General features: G+C 36.6%; 1 protein-coding gene across 3 annotated transcripts in view; it reads right to left on the minus strand.

Annotated features, from left to right (window-relative positions):
* Positions 1-1,833: 1,833 nt before the first annotated feature.
* FAM91A1 (family with sequence similarity 91 member A1) overlaps positions 1,834-18,739 on the minus strand; it is a 42,508-nt gene continuing 25,602 nt past the window's right edge. For 2 of the 3 annotated variants that reach the window (XM_019720159.2, XM_019720108.2), the window contains exons 16-24: positions 18,345-18,493; positions 16,931-17,065; positions 16,680-16,793; positions 12,812-12,884; positions 10,879-11,028; positions 8,783-8,887; positions 8,144-8,267; positions 6,774-6,843; positions 1,834-4,755 (exon numbers count right to left, since the gene is read on the minus strand). In XM_019720159.2, coding sequence (XP_019575718.2) covers positions 4,570-4,755; positions 6,774-6,843; positions 8,144-8,267; positions 8,783-8,887; positions 10,879-11,028; positions 12,812-12,884; positions 16,680-16,793; positions 16,931-17,065; positions 18,345-18,493 — 1,106 coding nt within the window. In that variant the 3' untranslated portion in view covers positions 1,834-4,569. The remainder of the gene's footprint in view (positions 4,756-6,773; positions 6,844-8,143; positions 8,268-8,782; positions 8,888-10,878; positions 11,029-12,811; positions 12,885-16,679; positions 16,794-16,930; positions 17,066-18,344; positions 18,494-18,739) is intronic. The other variant, XM_019720220.2, reaches the window with a different exon arrangement.

The raw sequence follows: 18,739 nt of genomic DNA on the forward strand, positions 1-18,739 counted from the left end.
CGATTCACACAACATGAATTTTGGAATCAAAAAAGAGGCCAGACTCAAAAGGCTACAAATTGTACAATTCCACCCTTTACATGACAGTCTAGGAAAAAGCAAAATTATAGGAATGAAAAACAGGTAAGTGGTTGCCAGGTGTAGGGTAGGGGGCTGAGTACAAAGGGGAATTTTCGGGGTGATGGAACTGTTGTGTAGAGCACTGAGATGGTGAACACATGACTACGCATTAGTCAACATCCATACAGAGTGAATTTCACTGTATGAAAAAAATCAGCTGCGCTGTCAAGAGATCGCGGATGGAACGTAGAGTGTGACAAACAAATCTGTTTTACAAATGTAGGACGTAACCGCAATGAAGGGAGTAGGGAATAAATGGAGCTGAACTAATAAGTTACTTTGGAAAAGGGTATTTTGAGTAGATACTATAAGGTTAAAGACAAAATACTTAAACACTATACTCCCACTGGTCAAGTTGTTTTTCACAGGGGTATAACTTAACTACTCTGAAACCACTTTATAAAATATTCTAGGGCTGAACAAATAAGCAAACAAATTGTAGATAAAAAAAAGCCAGGTTTCTCACTCTCAGAGAAAGAAGTTACAAATACGCAGAGGCAAAACTGGAATGAACCTTGTTATACTGGATGAGTCAGTTTAACTTAACGTTTAATTTCTCAGATAGACCTGAAATTATAGAGACGTGCACCTATCCTGGTTAATATACATAATTATGTCCCTTAGCTCGTTCCACTGGAAAGACGTAGAAGCAGTAGCTACAAGCGCCCTCAACCCCCAGGTCTTGTTTTCTACATACCATTCTCCAGTAAAAGGAACCAGGGCTCCTGGGAGAAATAGATCATTCCTGGGCCTGCCTCCTGTAGTGCTACAAAGTCTTAAAGGAAAAAAAGAAAAACAGGAAAAGATGACGGCATGTCAAAAGGATTTAGGAGCCAACCTCGAAGCGCTCCCAATGGCCAAAGCTGAAACAACATGCACAAAATAACAACTGTATTGGATTTGAACCCAAAGTATAAAACAGATAGCCAGGATCAGATACTAATGTAAATAAATGATCGAATTAATAAATAGGAGAAAGGAACAAATCTGTAAGAAAAATTCTCAACTACACTTATAAATATACCCCTCCTCTGGAGTGTGGGTTAGACTTAACGATTCAAATCCAAAGAAAAAAAGAGTATATAAATTGGAAAATGGTAACTTTACAGTGGGAAAACCTAGTAGCCACCTCCTTAAACCAATGAAAGAACATCACCAGTAATGCTTCCTGACATCATGTACCCCCCAACGTGGAAGGGCACTGTCACCTCTGTGCTGTCCTTCCATCGCCTCAAATCTAATCACGAGAGAATGTCAGACAAACCCACCTTGAGGGACAGCCTACAAAATAACCAAGCAGTACCCTTCCTAGTGTCAAGGTCATGAGAGACTGAGTAACTGGCAGGTTGGAGACGACTAAGAAGCATTAATGAGTAAACAGATGCCATGTGATATCCTGAGCTGCATCCTTAATGGAAAACCAGCGAACACCAAAGAAAGTCTGTTGTTTAGTAAACAGTATTGTATCAATGTTAATCTCTGAATTTTGACAGATGTGCCATAGTTTACCTAAAGTGTTAACAGTAGGGGAAGCTTGGAAAGGGTATAGGGAACGTAACATCCCTGTACTATAATTGTAACTTTTCTGTAAATGTGAAATTATTATAAAATAAAAAAGTTGTTTAAAAAAATGTATATGAAAGCTGCAGCAGCATGGCTTGATTTAAAATTAAGAAAGAGACTTACAGAAGATTATACACATTTTCTCAGTCATTTGATCAACACCACAGTTTATTTGTAAACATATTATATGTGTCAATAATCAAATTGACAACACTTTATACATTTCATTGTATAATATTAACAACATACCAGAAAACAATCCACTGTACTTAACAGTTTTGGTACTTTAAAATCTTTAAATACAAACGGTCTTTGAAACACTGAACATAAAAGAAAAAGATGAAAGGCAGAGAACACTAAAAACATCAAATAAAAGAAACTGATATTCAAAAAAAAAAAACCCACCACAAAATCATCTGATTACATATTTAAAAAGAAAGAAATCCAGGAAATCAGATGATCATGTTTTTTAATAACATCAAGTTACATTTATTTAGACCCACTTAAGAGGTGAAATTGTATGATACTCAGTTCTGTGTCCTTTTTGATATTTCTTTTTTCTCTTGGTTTCTAAGGAATGTTTGCCATGGTTTAAGTTACGCAATAAGGGGGGGAAGAAAGGGAGGTAGCAAAAGCCATCGAAATTACTTCAAACAAAAGCCAATGAAATTACTTCAAATAACGGGATAAAAATTCTTTCACAAGTCTTCTTTGGCAAATAATAAAGTCTGTATTTTAAATTTACCTTTTTGTTGATGCATTTTTACACGAGTTAATGTATGAATGAAACAATCAAATTCATAAAGCGAAGCAAAAGGCAGCCTTCACATTTTGCTAACAGCTCTAAAAACGCAGGTTATCCCTCCTTGAAAGTATGAGGTCTTCTGCTGGGAATAAGAATCTTTCCTCACGCACAGGATAAACCAGAGCTGGCCACATGTTTTTTCAGGATTTTCCCTAAAATTCATGATCATTATTAGGTTCTGTTTCTCCCTCTACTATCTCTTCAAGGAAACGGAGCAGCAAATCACTCCCATATTTTAAGTTTTAAATTCACCACCAAGTTCACTGCCAACAACTACAAGTATTTGATTCTTTATTAGTGTACACGTCACTACATTAGTAGGCTTACATTAATGTAGACTGACATTAATACAGGAATAAATAAAATAACTACAGTCAATTCAAACAAAGCAAATGAAAATGAGATTAAAGAGTCCTGATCAAATGAAATACTTACAACTTCCAGTTGAAAACCTGTCAAAATTACATACGTACCTAATAGCACTAGGAATGTACAGTATCAGTTATTGGAAAAATAAATGAGTGGTTCACAGTCATAAGAAATTATTTTAGTATTAGTATGTATTTTTCTTTTTGTAGACAAACATAACATACACTGGTTTCTACCCCATATGAGAGAAAGTAAAAAACTAAACATTACTGCACTTGCCCCAAACACAGCCACTGGCTGTGGCACGGGTAACCTGCTTCAAAATATCCAATTCTATAGGCAGGCCATGGGATTGGATGCATGGTTATGTGAACAGTATTTTTTAAAAAGGCATACAGTCCAGAAGTATGTTAAATCCACAAATATCAGTTCTATAAATAACAAAAATTATCAGCAAAAATGTTTAGGTTATAACATTCCCAAATTTTCTAATGCTTTAAGTGTTTTAGATATATGTTGCTTGAACAGTTAGTTTGGTTAATAGTTTTAAACTAGCAAACCATTATCCTATCAGTAGAGCTAAACTAAACTATAACACTGCACAAACTTCCCAAGGTAACTTGAAAAATGTAAAAAGTGATTCCAGTTATTCTAATTAACATTTGAGACACTAAAAGAATCAATGACTCAAGAAACATTTTGAAATTACTCAATTTTTATCATTTTCTCCAAAATTATTCACATAAATTTAAGATCCAAATTGCCTAAGAATATGTCTTCAAAGTAGATTTTTCGCTCAAGTATTTTGATCAAAACATAGCCTAATGCTTCTATTACATCATTGTCACCTAAAATCACAATCCTTGGTTTGAACACATCAAATTCAATTTTCTAACAATTCATTGGTAAAGCCACTAAACAAAAATCAAATCGTGGTGAAAACGTGCAGCAGCCACAGCTACGAGAGTGGAAAATAAATTCTATTTTTCTATAAAGACTCTATGAAAATATAAAGCCCAAAGTGAGTGACAACAGAAGTCCACATAGAAATGTTGTTTAAAAATAGAATGTTTTCCAAAGCTTCTCGTGAGATGTCAGAGTCTGAGTTAAGACCTTATAAATCAAGGTTAAGTTTATACATAAGTGTGCTGATTTACATTCCTTCAACAATGTTCACTGATATACATAATTTACAGACATCCACAGGAATTCCTAATGCCCATCACATCATCTGTGGATGTTCACTATTTTATCGTTTTGCTACGTTAAGTACCCAGGAGCCTTTGCAGAGGAAGAGCTCCACCTCTTCCCATGATCCCCTAAAGAGTAGGTAACAAAATATAAAATTAAACAAGATTTATGTTTGATAAACTAACATATAAAATTACCATTGCAATATTCATAGGGACTGCTTATAAACATAACAGTCATCATAAAGCCTATAAAGTATATCGTCGGTTTTATAAAAGAAATGCAGATTGTCTCAAGGTAAAAAATACAGCGCAGACTGCTAAAAAGCTCTTTGTTGCATTAGGAGGTGCAATGATGAGGAAAACTTCACAACCATGAACATACTCCCCAAACTTTTAACACCAGTTAAGCATTACTTGCACGGAAGCAGCAGAATGCTTTTGAGTGGCTGGCTCTATGTAAAGCTAACTTTAAGGAAGAAAAAAAGGCAGAAAGTGTGAGCAACAAACGGTGTAACCAAATTATTGCAAATGGAGGTTAGCAATAAGAAGTGAGGAAGGTGACCGTCCACTCCACTCTGACAAGATGCCATCTTTAAATATTAAGTTCTTGGCGGGAAGTGGCACTCCCAAATCGGCACAGGACGATTGTGAAAGCAAACTTGAAAAACTGGCCTCTGTGTGAATATCCAGTGTTGAAGCACCTTCCTAGAAGATGAAGAAACAAGAGAAACATTCTATAGCCCACACTGTACCAAACCACTTAATACAACTGAAATATAGGCTTTGACTACCTGAGAAATGTTTGTGGAATGCAAAGCACTACAGGACACGCAAAGACCCACCTCAAAAAACCCAAAATAAGGAATGACAGGTATCAATATATGCAAAACAACTAACACAAGTCAGACTTGTATTATGAGTGCTGTGGAATAAATAGAAATAATAGGCCATGAGCCTATGGGATAAGAAAAAGTTAACTCTTAGACAATCTCTAAAAACCCTCACCCAACACGAAGCACCAGAACAATCTGTCCGCCCCCAGGGCTCTCAGACTCATGTTCAGCACAGACCTCTCCCCAGAACCCCGGGCGCAAACATCCACCTGCCATCTGCTCTTGGATGCCGCACCATTCGTTCCCCATGTACCACGTCCGCAACGAAACTCTTGTCCTTTCCCACACCTGTTCTTCCCCAGCCGTCCCTACTCCCCGCATCCAGCTGGTCAGAAATGCAAGAATCATTCTGGATTCTTCCCTTCCGTGCCACACCCACAATCTTTTCCTCACATTGAAATAATCACCCAGTTGTGTCAATCTACTGCCCACGTGGATCCCAGATTAGTTTAACGCACTTGTTCACCACAGCCACCACCATAGTCTAAGCCATGGTCTCCAAAGTGGGGCACTCACTCCAAAGCGGGGTATGGTACTACAAAAATTTCAGAAATCCTCTATTTAGTGCATCCTTTTAAAATTTCTATTTTTGTGTATTTTATAATATACATAATTTATTGGTATAATAGCATGCATGTGTAATAAACAAACCTTTTATTATAGATACAAGCAAAATTTGTGTGTTTTTAAATGAAAAAGGGTGCTCAGTTACCAACATCTTTCACTTGGGTTATTTACAATAGTCTCCAAAACAATCTTGCTTCTAGGCTTGACCGTTTTTAATCTAGTCTCTAAACAGTAACTAATCTTTCAAAACAGTTAACCAGAAATAATGTCATTCCCTCTTTGAAAGCCGTTAATAGTTTCTTTTTGCAATTAGCACAAAATACAAATTCTTTAATATACTAGAGAAGGCCCTCCCCTCTGCCACTACCCTTTCCACGAGGCTTCTGCCACACCGAACTTCTGTTTTCTTGCACACCAAGTGCTTTCCTGTCACAGGACCTTTTTACCTACTAAGCTCTGCCTGGAATACTCTTTTCCATCCTTTCGGTTTCAGCTTATATATCATCTCTACCTATTTAAAGTAGGTCTACCTTTGGATTCTATCAGATTTGGAGGACTCTGGTTCCTGCGAAGTACTTACTGAAATCTGTATTTACTTATGTGTTTCAGCGTTAACTTGCCTAGTGTCTCACACGACACTATAAGCTCCATTAGTGTCTCAGACATCACTGTTTCCCCAGCACCTGCTACAGGGTTTGGCATAGAGTAGACATGAGTATTTATTGAAAGAATGAATGAAACAAAACTCCAAAATATTGATTTCATAATGTTGGATCAGATATTCTGAACAGAAACATTCCATTCTAAAAGTTTATCTATAAATCAAGGGTATCCTTTCTTTGCTTGGTGGGGTTGGGGGGTGGGAAGACAAACAGACAGATGGGGGGACAAAAGGTCTAGAGCACTGGCTTCCATGACCACCACAGACAATCGCTCTCAGCAGTGGAGACTCACTGCAGTTACAATTGCAGTGGACCAGGCCCGAGAAGCAGCACCAAGTATGATGCATGAGATACTCAGCACGTTACTGCTGGATGAAGCACTGGCAAAGAACAAAGAGTCCAAGCTTTAGACCCTGAACACCTGCCGGTGAAACCATGTGCAAGTCCATTAACCGCCTGAATCTCAGCGTCTGCCTTTATACATTTAAATTAATGCTTATTTCATGTTTTACTGCCGTGGGGACTCAAAACAAACATGTGAGTGTTTGTCACACTGTAAAGCTCTATACAAATACCATTTTGATCTTTTGGTTTTTGTTACCTGGAATGAGTGAACAAAGTTAAGGACTTGTAGAGAGAGTTTTCTACTGGAATGTAAGAGGTTTTGAAGGCTGAAAAAAAAGACAGGGAGTTTAAGACAAATATGACATAAACTAATATCTCACAATAGTTTAATTTTACCAATTTAAATGCATTTATATATGCATATACATCCTAAATAAACACATAAAAATTTTTTAAAGACAATTTAAATTGTTCTCATCAATGAAATTTCTGCCTCTTCTAATGATAGGAAGTAATAGTGCATAAAAAGACCATTCTGAAATAAAACATCATGTACAACCAAATAGAAAAATTATTGTTAAAAAAAAGTTTACACTATTAGTGAATATAAATGTCAAGCTTAAAAAAAAAGAAAACTTTTTAAATGAAAATGTATTCACTTTGAGGGATGGCAATTATAATAGACACTTCAAATACTCAAATTAATTTTAAAATACATTCCAATAAAAAAATCTGACAGATTTAACATATATCAACCCACCAAATTAAATATTTTTCAAATATGTAAATTGTTAACAATTATGGGAGCAATCTTTAAAGCTGTACAGTATTTTTATTCATGTCTGTTATTTTATTTTCAGAGGATAGTTGTTAAAATTACTTGTCAATTGAGTACTTTTAATCTTCTGATATAAGCTACATTAAGCCAATTAAATGAATTATTTATTATCCAACTCTTTATTCCTAAATAAATAAGTTAGGGAGATCTGCAGATATCACTTCTCCAAGCCACCCACTATAACAATCAGATTCAATGATATTCTTTTCTAACCCAGATAGTCTCAGTACTTTTACAATACTGCCTCTCGTCAGCCACTACCAAGGGATCAGAGTTGGCATATGAGATAAAACCTACATCATCTCTGATAAGTAAAACATGCTCATTTTAGAAAATGTGGAAACTGAGGAAAATTGAGAAAGGCAGCCATAATTCCACCACAAGATAAACCACTATTAACATAACTTAACTCGGGTGTATGTATGTTAAGAGTAAGAGAAGTCCACACGAGAAATTCTCTATACAAAAAAACAAACAAACAAAAAACTAGGTTCAGGCTCTCATATAAGCATTCCTATTTTACCACACCTTCATCAAACCTGGGTAACTAATATAACCATAATTAACCAAAATATGTGCCCAAAATGTTTGCATGTGCCTGATTTCTGAGGTATTGGAATTTAATTTTGAAACAGCAAAACCCTTAAACTAGCAACCTTTATTCAGCAAACAAATATACACAGGCAATTACTATGTTCACATGTGGAATAAAAGTAAGATACAGCAACTATTACTGAGAGATTAAAAGTCTCATAGATGCAAAGATGACAATGAATATAAACCCTCACCTCTCTTTCCTGCAAAGGCCATGTGTAGCAATTTTTCTACAAACTTTCTGGTTTAATTCAGAACTAAACAGTGGAATTCCAAAGCACAGCTCGAGAGGAACCCAATCTGCTTCTGCTGTGGGAACTACAAAAGAATATATAAGCTTATTAATCACATGTATATATATTTATATATACAATGACTGATCAGGGTTTCTTAACTGAGGTCCAGAGATTTTCACAGATTCCTCCACCAATGGGCTTAGCAGGGGAGAGGACTCGGGTGTGTGTGTGGGGGCGGGTGTCAGTGAATCTCTGAAATAGGAAAGAATGTGTTTTAGCATGTCCATGCTTCTGAGGAGAAAGCAGTAGTTTTCATCAGGTGCTCAAAGTGGTCTTTTACCAAAATTGCAAGATGTCTATAAGATGAGGGAATTAACCAAAATATTTAACACAGGAAAATGAAACTTAAGTCTTATTCTCAGGTCCTATTTGTATACTTTAATTATTATTCTAAATACATAAAAATGTTTCCTAGAAAATACTTATCAAAAGGTCCATTATGGATAGTAAGAGCAGACAAATGACATCCAAATGGATTAACAAAAGAGTGAAACCTCAGAAATTGTCTAAAATTGCAAATAATTTTTAAAACCATACCCGAGTTTTGCTTAGTTGCTGAATCTATAGTTGCTTCCTCAATGACCATTTCAAATGACTCTGTACTCCCATTTACATCTGAGCCAGAAGCCAAATCAGGTTCTCCTTATAATTAAAGGACATACACATTATCAGGATTCTAGTAGTTGGTATAAATTGTCAATAAATCAGTTCTAACATGAAAGAGGACTTTATACAACAGAAATTACAATGGAAAACAATGAATAGCCTTTAGCCTAAAGCAGTGGTTCTCAACTGGGGGACAATTTTGTCCCCCAAGGGACATTAGGCAATGTCTGGAGACAGGTCTGGCTGTCATGAACAGGGACAGGGGTGCTACTGATGAACAGGGATGGTAACCATGCCGCAAGGCACAGGACAAAGAACTATCCAGCTCAAATATAGTGCTGGGCTGGTAAAACCCTGGCCTAAGAAATAAGTATTCTAAAGGCAGAACACAAATATAGACTTTCAGTTAGATGATTACTAAAGTCATTTCTATCACCATGGAAATATGCAATCTGATTATATCATTCCTCTTCAAAATTCTTTACTGACTTCCTGTATCTTTCAGCACATTAGAGCCTCTTAGATCTTACCTATTTCTCTACTCTCGTCTGCTACTACCGCCCAATAAATCCTTTCTTTTGGCCAACACAAACTACTCTATTCCCTGTACCTCCAAATAAACAACAGTCACCTTTTGTGTAGGTAACGCCTCATCTCAAAATTCAGTTCAAACCTTACCTTCTCTAACAGGCTTTTTCTCATAGCTCAGTTGGGCTGAGATATGCCTTCTCTGTCCTACTTCAGCCCTTTAAGCTGAAGCAGACCCTATCTCAGTCTTTTAACACTGCACAGTAGGCTGATTCACTTAAACTTATCTCCCTGACCAGGGTATTTATTCCTTAGGTCTTAAAATTTTAAATATCTCCAGCACCTAAGCAGATATTCCATAAAGGTTTGTGGAATGAATGAAATAAAATGACAGCTGTGGCACACATGCTTTGAAATGACTGCCCAACCCATAGCCCTCTTCTCTGGAAAATGCCCCTGTTATACTTGGCACTCAACTGTTAAAAGTTACACAAATTCTCTGGCCAAAGGTAAATGGACCAGCAGTGGACACCTAACTCAAAGAGAGCCAATTCAATCAGTGGATGGCTAGCAATCAGTATTTTCTCAGGATTTCAAACTAAGAGGCTCAGGGAATACAGTTAATCAACACTTGAAACTGAAAGGTTTCTTAGAGTTATGGACCAGAGCTGGCACCACGGCAACCAAAGCCACATTCAAGCCAAAATTATGTCAGAGCAGAAACAATTAGTAAGCATGAAACAGTGATTTGAAAAAAACAAAAATTTAATTCAAAAGAAAGAAAAATATATCTAAGGAAAATTAGCTGTTATCAACATGCAGGACAGATTAGAGATAGAAAGAAGAAGAATGAAGCCAGAAGGCTAAGCAGGAAATGACTACAATAAATACATGTTTAAAGAACCGACACTCTAACTAGAATGGCAGTTACAGAGAACTAAAAAAGAGAGAAAGAAAAAGAGAGAAAGAGAGAAGGAATTGATATGAGAAACATTTCTAAAGACTATTTCACAGAACTTGGAAACTCGCTAGACAGAGTGGAAAAGGGAGGATGAGACAAAGATACAACTGTAAGCCTGGGTAACTGAGACAATGGTATCTTTGACAGAAAGAAAAAGGATAAAAGGGAAAAACTGTTTATTCTATTTTGGAAACATTTTTACAAAGAAACTAAAACTGTGAAACCATCACCCCATAAAGGAACTTAATATAAAGTCTATACACATAGACAAGACAACAAAGGGCTAAAACCTAATAAGCATTATGTATTCCAACCCCAGGTCATCACTTCTTTAGTTATGCACTTAGTATTTCCTCCACTCAACAACTGGTATTTGTTCAAATGATGTCACAGAATATTTTCTCATTCTTCAGTGAAAAAACATTAAGTATTAAATAATTCAACAGCCCTACAAAGGTTTCCCTGCTTTTTAAATATTAAGATTGTGATAAACTCAATACCAATTATCTTCACTCAAAGAACCCAACTATTGGCTAACCTCTCTCATCAGAAGCATCACTGAGTTTTCTGTTTGCAAGTTGGCTCGAGGCATTCAACATGGTGATATATCCACAAAAATGCTGCAAGTCCACTTTGTTCCTTAATGTTTGCAATGCTTTATGAACACCCATATTGACACGAGTAAACTCTACGAACAAAGAATTGACATCAAATTATGAGCGAACAGTTTTATAAAATAACACGACATGAAAAACTGAAATATACTTACTTTTATTAAACAATTCCTAGAACTACCTTTACTCTATCAAGACTGATTCCAATGACCAAATATCTGTCAATGTAAAAGGAAGCTGTACACATACAACGTATGTTTAGCCTTCAGGAGGTATTTGTTGTATCAGAACAAATTACCTGCTAAGTAAGCAAACATAGCCAGTTAGAAGCAGATTCTCTGTGCTTCTCTTTGTGGTTCTATTCTGCTTCAAATACCTACCTGGTGGGCTTCTACCAGGAAATGTATTATATACACATTATGTATTTTTTAATTTAAGAAAAGTAAATTTACTCTTATTGAAACTGAAGCTAACAATATACCTGAAATTATATTCCTAATAAATTATTTCAGTATTACTAGCTCAGATTCTCAAAAATATGTGAACTTATTAAAAAAGGGAAAGATGCTCTATACCCAAGTATGAAGATTTCTGTTTTATAATTCAAAAAATAATCTCTTAAGGCAAGAGATCTGTCAATCAGTTCTTGAGATGTCTAAGATCCTGTTGTCACTACATTGTATCTTCAGGTGAACAATTATTTTTTCCACAGAATATATAAAGTTATCAGACAATTAAACAGCAACGTTCAGTTGCAGAGAAATACTTATTTCTGAAATGTGGCTATTTTTTGGTTGAGAAAACTCTCTTCTCCAAATATTGTACATATGTACGCACAACAGCCAAAGCAGAACACTTAATTTCAAATGGGTTTCTTCTGCAGTCTAGCCATGTGAAAAGGAAAAAGACATTTATGAAAATCTTCCTTTTGCCTACTTTGGGGGCAGGGCAGTGGTGACCAACATTTTGAAAGAGCAGTAAATTCTTATATGAGTTAACACAAGTTCAATTTCTTGAACCATTCACTGCTCTCTTGAAATCTAAGCAATATGGCTCTAAACACCAGAGAAACAGATCACAGAACAGCAGTTTTGCATAGAACAGGAAATACAAGTGCTATATAAATATATGTTAAGTTTTAATCAGATAGTATTTTTCTTCTGAATATATACACTTTCTTAATATTCAACAGAGGAAAGCTATCTTCCATATCAGACAAAAGGAAGAATGAATTCGCTTTTACAGAAATTCCCTGAGCATCTTTCATCAAACACTGTAGCGCTTTCCCCCCTTGATTCTAACCAGCTTAATTTAGCTCAGACTCTGCAGTCCACTCAAATCCCAACAGCAAAAATAAATGCTGAAACAGGAAACACATGCAAGTGCTCTGTAAACTGTGAAGTAGTATACAAACTTTCATTAGCATCCATTTCTAAATTACTTTTAAAAGCCTCTGAAAGAAAACCACTATGTAACACTGAGGGGTAAAAAAAAATCAACTTTCTAAGCATAAAACCTTCCCCATGACTTGTCTTCTCCTCCAACCTCCAAATAAGTAAATAAAAGGAAATGAAAACCTAGTTTTCCACCTAGACAGGTACCGACTTATTCTCCTCATCTCCAAGACACACAAGTATTCCTCCACAGGCCCTAAGGGAGTCTTAGCTCTTAGTTCTTTGTGGGAAAAGGCACATGACAGGAAACTGCCTTTTGCCAATACTCTTTAAAAGCAGAATGGTAAGACCCTACAACTTCAAAATTTTAAGCATCTACTTCTTGCTATGTTTTTCCCCAAATTGTTGACAAAGATTAATGATAAAGAGGTCAAACTGATAGAACAAATCAGAAGTGAGGTACCTCCTTGTAGTTCTGTCTCATCAAATGGAAACGGTATGTGGACAGTTTCTCCTGTCCCATGCAAACCATGTCCCTAAACATGAAGAAACACAAGTTGAGAGGTACATGAGAACCTACATTTCTAATAACAGATATTCAAACAATAAAAAAGATTGTGCCACATGATGGCATATTCTGCATTAATACTCCATCAAAATGCTTTCAACAATTTTCTATTTTTCTCGCGCACGCAAAGACAATCTTAAGTGCATATTAAACTATGAGGCAATCTGTCTCAAATTGAGTGTCTGGGCTAATGAAAAATAAGGAGGCTGATTTAGCAGGCAAATCAGGAGTGAGTCAAGTGGCCACTGAATGAGATCAAGTGAACGGGCACAGGGGTAGCTGTAGTTCGGAGGGAAAGTGCTGGCAGAGTCCCATAGACACCTGGCATACCATGGACTAGGGGCGTGAAACTCAAAAATCTGTAGTGAATGACATACATTCAAAATTACTTGCTGCAACATTATATATAATCGCAGGCAACCAAAGTGCCTGTCACTAGGGGAACTGGTTAAAAAAATTAATGTATGTATTTTCAATGCAGCTGCAAATAAGAAAGAAGCTCCTTTGAACGGAGATGGAAAGATCTCCCATTGCTAATTGAAAAAAGCACAGGGCATGTCAGTGTGTAATTGCCTGCACATGCATAAAGAAATTCTAGAAAGGCAGAGTGGGAACTAATAACTGGTTATCTGATTTGGAGAGAGATGGGGAGAGGGAACTGGGTAGACTGTGGTAGAGGGCAGTGTTTCTCTGTGCATCATTTATTAGCGATTTATTTTTTAATTATATGAATACACATCAATTCAAAAATTAAATTAAAAAAATCTGAGTATAACCACCCCACTCCTATGCTACAAATAATTTAGTTTCATCCATTACATTCAATTCATGTTGTTCATCTGAATTTTGTTAGTTTTAAAGTTTTTTTGTATTCAATCGCTAAATTTGTTTTGGTTTTATGGTTGTGTAAGAATAATAAACATACACAATTTAATTTTATATTTATATGTAGTTTCATTATGATAGAAAATTTAAGTTAACATTGGGAACCTATACATTTTTTTCCTTTTAAAAGAGACTCATACATCATTCAAAGTCAAGACACTGTTATATAAAAGAAAAAATAATAATTTCAGAGAAAAATCACTCATTTATTAATAGTTCATTCATATAACAACTTGAATATGTATTTCTGACACCTGCTTCTATTCCACTGACACATTTATGATTTAAACCCAAAACAAGATGGTTATAATAAAAGCATGGTTTGCATCAAAATCTTAATTCTGTTATATTTTAAGTTCCAGGAGGGTGAATTTTTTCCATAGAATTTAATAAAGGAGGCACTCTTTTTTATCAAAAGCAAAACTCCTTAACGAACACTTTAAAATTCTCTCTCCCTCTCTCTCCTCTACTCCCTGTTTCTACTACCACACCATCAGAGTTAACAATTTTTGAGATCCTATGTGCTAAACACAGGACTAAGTATTGTGTGTAGATTATCCATCTCAGTCATGCTTTTCAGCAACCTTATAAAAGATAGGAACTTTTATTGTCTCCGGTTTGCAGGTGAGGTCGTTGAAGTTCAAGATGGTTATTTAACTTGCCCGATTACTAAGATGTGTGACTTAAGTCCGCGTCTAACCCATTCTATGACAGTGTCTCCCACCACTGCCCCTCCTCCATGCTGTCCCTGGGGGCTAACGTATCCTCTCTCATGGTTTCAACTACCATTATACACTGACACTCAAGTCCGTGTCTCCTCTGCAACCTCTCACTTGAATTTCAGAATATTTTCAATTACCTACTGGGTTTCTCTACCACCTAAATGTCCCACAGGAACCTTTACACCCAACATGCCCACAGCACAACACTCCACCAGCCGCCATGAACTGGCTCTTCCTCCTGTATTCTCTCAAGTGGTGATATCACCATTCTCCCACCTTCACGAGCCAAATACCCCAGGTATCATTCTCTTCCTCTTCCCATATCCTTCTTAGACATCTGATCAATTCTATTAATTTTATATTTGTAGTCATTCTTAAATCCATTTCCTCCCTTCAATTCTTATGACCACTTCGACGACTGAGGCTGCCCTCATCTCTTATCTAGATTCCTGCACTGAACCTGATCGGTCCTCTTGCTTCAGGCATCTTCCCTCACCCAACCGTTCTCAATGAAGTCTCCAGGGTGATCTTCCCAAAACACAACTGACCACAGTAATGCCCTGCTCGGCACTGGTTACTGGTTGCCATCAATCTGTAGGGTAACATCTAAGCTCTATGGCTAGATGGTTCAGGGCACCACACTCCAGGGCCAACAGGCAAGTACTGTAGGCCAGGCTCTGCTCTAGGCACCAGGGAAACAGCCATGAAGAAAAAGGAAAAAAACCTCTGTCCAGAGATTTATTCATGCTGACCCCTCTGCCTGGCCTGGCTCTCTTCTAAATCATTATAACTCAGCCGGGTCTTGTGCTCTCTAAGGAGCTGCCTCTAAGCCTTTCCCCTGAGTACTTCTCTTTAGTGCTTCCACTGGATACAATTCTATTCAGCACTCAGCAAAAAACCTGAAACTGACTACTTATGCAACTTTTCCCACCAGACTTAAGTTCCTTGAATGCAAGGAACATGTCTCATTTGTATATCCACGTTAATTAGCATAGAATATGGCACATATGATGTTAGTTAAATGAATGAATGAAACCTTTACTGAGCACCTACTATGTACCAGAAAGTATGCTGCACACTTCACACGTGCATTCTCACTTCATTCCCTCAATAATCCTGCAAGTTTCTTACTTCACCATCAGCTATTGTTACTATTATTTCCTATTACACAGCAGATATTGCCATCTCCACTGAACAGATGGGAAACTAAACAGAAGAGGAGTATCTCCAAAATGTCTCACAGCTCAACAAGCACATGAAAAGAGGCTCAACATCATTAGTCCTTAGGAAAATACAAATCAAAACCACAGGGAGATACTACTTCACACCCTCTAGGGTGGCTCTAATAAAAAGCCAGCCAATACCAAATGCTGATGGGACTGTAAATGGTGCAGGCACTTTGCAAACAGCCTGGAAGTTCCTTAAAGAGTTAAACACAGAGTTATCACATGACCCAGCATTTCCACTCCTAGCCACATATCCAAGATTACTGATAACATGTCCACACAAAACCAGTATATGAATGTTTATAACAGCAATTACTATTATTCGTAATAGGCAAAAGGTGGAAACTGTTCAAAATGTCCATCGATGATGACTCGATAAATACAAGGTAGTGTATTCATACAAGGGACCATTTTGCCATAAAAGGAATGCAGTACTGATATAAGCTATAACGTGATGAATCTTGAAAACGTTCTGCTATGTAAAAGAGGCCAGACACAAAAGACCACATATTATATGATTCTATGTGTATCAAATCCCAGAACAGGCATTCTAGAGAGATGGCAAGTAGATTAGTATTGTTTGGGGCGGAGGGGGTGGGGGACTTAGGGGACTGAGACCTAACACTGCAGGATTTCTTTTTGAGATGATGAAAATGATCTAAAATTGAATACGGTATAGATATCTGTGACTATACTAAAAATCACCAAATTGTGTAATTTAAATTGTTGAATTGTATGCTTTGTGAATTGTATCTCCCCACTCAACACTGCAAACAAAGGCCAGGACTAAAACCCAGATCTGATTCCTTGCTTTCAGCTGTACACATTTCAAATTACTGACATCTGATTGGAACTTAGCAGAAAGCTAGACAAATTATGATCTTTAAAATAAAAATCCAAAATTGACCATTTGAAATAAAGTATCTGTACCTGAATCAAAACCGCCGAATGTGTTAAAGCATCATTCAACATCGTGAGCACATTTGACGTAGGAACAACCCCAGGGTCATGACCCCAAGATGTTATTAGCAGTCGATCATAACCCTATGGGAAAGAAATGAATAAAATATTAAACGACATTTAGAAAAAAGAAAAGAATAAAGTTCTCTCTAATACTGCTTACCAATTTCTACCCTCCTCAAAAATAATTAAACAAACAACAAAAACCTGACATAACATACCTGGAATATCTCTGGCAGTTTTCGAAGTCTTGTACCTTTGGACAGTAGAAGAGATGGTGGCCCCTGCCCAGTGATATGGTAAATGTACAGTTTAAACCAGACAGAACTGACTTCTGGGATAGCTGGTCCAATATGCTATAATCATAAAACAGATAAGGTAAAGTTGCAATACTTATTTAAGGAAGCCAAATTTCTCAAGTGACCAAGTATAGTCCTACAAGCAGCTAATGCCTCATATAAATGTTGCTATTAGCCTTATGAAAATAAATTTTATATTAGAACCGAGAAAGCACGTCTTATCATGGCAATTAGGAGAACGGCCTCTGAAGTACACAACCAAGGTTTGAACTTGGCTTCATTCCCTCAGCTTTAAGGTTACTTAGGCTCTCTATGCCTCATTTTGCTCTTTTGTAATACAGTGGGCAATAAAATCTCTACCTCACAGGGACATTGTAAGGTTGCTCAAAAAAGTTTAAAATAGTACCTGGCATAAAGTAAGCCCCATATCAAAATGTTCTTTATTACTATTAATCACATCCAATTTCTCACAAAAGGGATTCTTTCCATTCATTTGCAGTTCCTGAATTCCTACTACGCCTAGAGGTTGTGTTAAAGAATAACAGAAAGAAGTGTGTAGTGGGGTAGGTTTGGAAGGGGCACACAAAGAATTGTTTTTTTAAAAAAGGTTGGTAAATGCAAACATACAACCACTCTTGTTGAACACAGGACAAATTTGGGGGCAAGGGGGTGCTCACTGAGGCAGCTAGATCAGCACAGGCAACAAAATCAACCTTGTACAAGAATCCCTTCCTTTCTTCTACACCATTAAACCTTGCACATCTAGGAAACCAGGCAGGAGATAACACTGAAAATGAGCAACATAACCCCAACTCTTTGAAAATGGTACAGGCCACAATGTCCTTTCCAAGTACACAAATCAACGCAACTGATTTATTTTTAAAAAATGAAAAACTGGAAGTCATTTTCCCAAGTAAATTTTAAAGATAATCGGAGTTCTAGCTTTCCAGTACAGTCTTGTCTTTTCAGTTTATTTAGCATCAGAACCCCATTTCTAAAACATTTCATTTTTCCAAATTAAATTTACCTTAACCCTCAAGGCAATCCAGACTTCCTTCTTAGAGCATCCAAAAACATTTTCTTTAAAATACTGCATTCATGAAGCAAATTTTAATCTACTATGTCACAAGCTACTAGATAAATAAAATGTACCAATTATACCTCACAAATTGAACATAACAGCATAAAATACATAACTGCCATATGAGTTAGTGGTTTTATTATTTGGTATCTACAAATTAAGAATCAACAGAATAAGACTGTTAAACCTCTTCCTCAAGCCACCAGGAGGGAGAATGCAACAACAGCAGCAGCCATCTTCCAAGTGGGTCTTTACCTGAGGCGTGCAGCTACTGACAGGCCGAATTTCATTGGTGAGAGGAGCCATGGAAACAAGCAGTGTGTAATTTTTGTTTAGAACTCTGCTGCAAGTTGCAGGGTCCAAACCAAGAAGGCTTTCACAGCGTAAGAGATCCAGAGGAAAACCTGAATTATGATCAAGCACACACATAAAATGAAAGACTGACAATGTGAAACAAAAACATCTAAGATGAAATCTTGATAACTAACTGCCTTTAGATTAAAAAAACCACACACAAAAAAAACTTTAGAATATCTCTACTACAAGTGCCAAATTTCCTAAGGCACTACTAAGAAAACACTTTAAAGATTTAAAACTATTAGTCTTTATTCCCTGGTCTAAAAAAGATAAGTGTCTACTGGTATTTCTTT

The sequence above is a fragment of the Rhinolophus sinicus genome, linkage group LG12 (genome assembly GCF_036562045.2).
Source record: "Rhinolophus sinicus isolate RSC01 linkage group LG12, ASM3656204v1, whole genome shotgun sequence".
Taxonomy (NCBI): Eukaryota; Metazoa; Chordata; class Mammalia; order Chiroptera; family Rhinolophidae; genus Rhinolophus; species Rhinolophus sinicus.